Below are 2,568 nucleotides of genomic sequence, written 5' to 3'. Positions count from 1 at the left end.
AGCACGTACTAGGGCCATTGTCTGCGTGCACAAGGCCACTGAAACCTTAGAGCTATGCAGCCGATCAAACCGTTGAATTTCAGTCCCACTTTAGATGAGGCATACAGGCTGAATGAGACTGATTGCACCATCCTAACTCTTATTTGGTTGTAACTTGTTTGTTCTATTTAGACTGTTGAGTGTTTTCCAATTTTGTCTGTCATTTGATGGATGTCTCTCAATTAGTTTTGATCACTTCGTTAGGGCATGTTTGGATTAGTGATTTTTACACCAATGTATCGTAAACTGCCGTAAGGAAAAGTAATGATTATCATTATTAGGATGGTTCAAAGGAGAGTATAATGGTGACAGTATGCAATACTAATATGATATCTAACTTTTCACATGTTAAGTAAATTTGCTGGCTAATACATTTGAATGTGATTTCGTTAATATATTTTGTATCCATGTTGCTCATCCATTTTGCAAAATCATTTCAGGATATCCTAAAACATTATCTTAATCCAACACTTTCATGACCTTGAGAAGTTTTTAATGGCAAGCATTTAATCGCCATGCTAGCTATGGTGTGGTCCATGTCTTCCTTGAACGTTCTTCATTTCGAAGGGGCTGGTAAAAGCATTCCACGTCAGCACACTTAAGCCTGTTTGTATTACGGGGTGATTCCAAAAAATTATTGTACTTTTACATCAAGCAATATCTAATTAAAAAATAATAGTATGAGTTTTACTCTATGTTATGGGAAGACCTCTGCCATGGAGGAAAAGATTCCTCAGGTTGTCCCTGTAGAATTTATAAAACATCGAAGCATTAATCGAACAGAGCAAGAAACGGTTAACACGGTAGAAGTCACATTGAGCTGGATAGACCCGATTTACAATTACCCTACATCTAGTGAGGTCTCCTCGGACAGGTTGAAGGCAAGGCGCCTGAGGTTCAAAGCCGCACGGTACGTAGTCTTGGATGAGATCTTCTACAAGAAAGGGCATCATAGCCCTACCTCAGGTGTTTCTGACCCGATGAAGCAGACTACATGATTCGGGAGATTCATGAAGGCATCTACGGAAATCGCTCTGGTGGTCGGGCCTTAGCTTTGAAAATATTCCGCCAAGGATATTTCTGGCCGACCATCAGGGAGGACTCAAAAAACAACGTTCAAAAGTGCGATAAGTGTCAGTGATATACGACTGTGCCGAGGTGACCTGTGGAAGAAATGACTCCCATGAGTGGGCCGTGGCCGTTCGCTTAATGGGGGACCTCTACCCACTAGGAAAGGGCAGGTCAGGTTTGCTACTGTTGCAGTCGACTACTTCACTGAGTGGGCTAAAGCCGAGCCTGTCATAAAAATCACAGAGCAGAAGGTGGTTGACTTTGTCTGGAAGAACATTGTCTTCCGATTCGGAATCCCGCGCACTATCGTATCTGATAATAGCAGGCAGTTCGATAACGACAAGTTTCGAGGCATGTGTCGGGGGCTCGGCATTTCGAACGCGTATTCTTCACCTCGGCACCTTCAATCCAATGGACAGGTGGAGATGGTCAACAAAGTCATCAAGCACCATCTCAAAACAAAATTAGAGAAAGCGAAAGGCAACTGGGCCGAGGAGTTCCCATTCGTCCTCTAGGCTTACAAGACTATGACTCAGTCCTCTACTAGGGAAACTCCATTTTCACTTTCCTACGGTTCTGAGGCGATGGTGCTGGTTGAAATCGGCCTCCCTATAGATCGGTCAAGAACTATCAAGAAGATCAAAACACCTAGTAGATTGCAGCTAACCTGGACCTACTTGAAGAAGCTAGAGATGTCTCCAGACTCTGGGTTGCTGCTCGGCATTAGCAGGTGGAACGATTATACAATTTTAAGGTTAAGATTAAGCGATTCTATCCAGGAGACTTAGTCCTTTGCCGGGTCTTCCAAAACACTGCAGAGTTGGGGGCTGGGGCACTCGGACCTAATTGGAAGGAGCCTTATCGCGTGGTCCGATCGACTAAGCCTGTCTCTTACCACTTGGAGGATCTTGAAGGCCATCAGCTCCCCCACCCCTAGAACGCCGAGCACCTGAAAATCTACTACCCCTAATATACTGACTGCTAAAGGCCCTCAATAAGTGTACACATTTGTAACGCCCCAACTTTTCAAGACCCAAGTACATGACCCGTGTCCCGAAAAGCCTAGTGTTAACCTTAAAGGATGGTCAAGTATAATAATTTTCTTTTATCAAAGTAAGCAGATGAGCGTAGAGTAGACAAGTAGCATAAAGGAAAATTTCAAATTTCATTTAGAATATAGAAGTGCTACCCATGATGACTTATACAAACCAAGGTCTCCAAAATTAACAAATACAAGAATTACATGATCTAATACATGAGAAATAATAAAAAGCAAATAAATATAAGTCGCAAGATCACACAACTCCTCCAAGCATACAGTCATGCATTCCTGGTGATCGTACCCTGCTCCTTATCAAGTCTGAACATGCATATCACTTAAGCCACCTGTACCACCTGTACGGTTTTATATTTGATGGATGAGTGGCCAACTCAGTGTGAATTCCCCTCAAGATTACA

At 42.9% G+C, this 2,568-nt stretch overlaps 1 protein-coding gene across 1 annotated transcript; it reads left to right on the top strand.

Moving 5' to 3' along the window:
- Positions 1-755: 755 nt before the first annotated feature.
- Positions 756-1,625, top strand: LOC131233721 (uncharacterized). Its single transcript, XM_058230506.1, has 2 exons — positions 756-949; positions 1,286-1,625. Exons 1-2 carry the CDS (start codon positions 756-758, stop codon positions 1,623-1,625), a joined length of 534 nt encoding a protein of 177 aa, XP_058086489.1.
- Positions 1,626-2,568: the final 943 nt, after the last annotated feature.

This window comes from Magnolia sinica, chromosome 18 (assembly GCF_029962835.1).
Source record: "Magnolia sinica isolate HGM2019 chromosome 18, MsV1, whole genome shotgun sequence".
In the NCBI taxonomy this organism is placed as follows: domain Eukaryota; kingdom Viridiplantae; phylum Streptophyta; class Magnoliopsida; order Magnoliales; family Magnoliaceae; genus Magnolia; species Magnolia sinica.
The sequence above is the reverse complement of the archived record's forward strand: the minus strand, read 5'-3'. Positions and strand labels throughout refer to the sequence as shown.

Bases quoted from the DNA above. Each gene is read 5' to 3' on its own strand.
- LOC131233721 (XM_058230506.1), top strand. From the start codon at position 756: ATGGAGGAAAAGATTCCTCAGGTTGTCCCTGTAGAATTTATAAAACAT. The intron at 950-1,285 runs GTACGTAGTCTT...AGGGCAGGTCAG, and splicing joins CTGAGGTTCAAAGCCGCACG to GTTTGCTACTGTTGCAGTCG.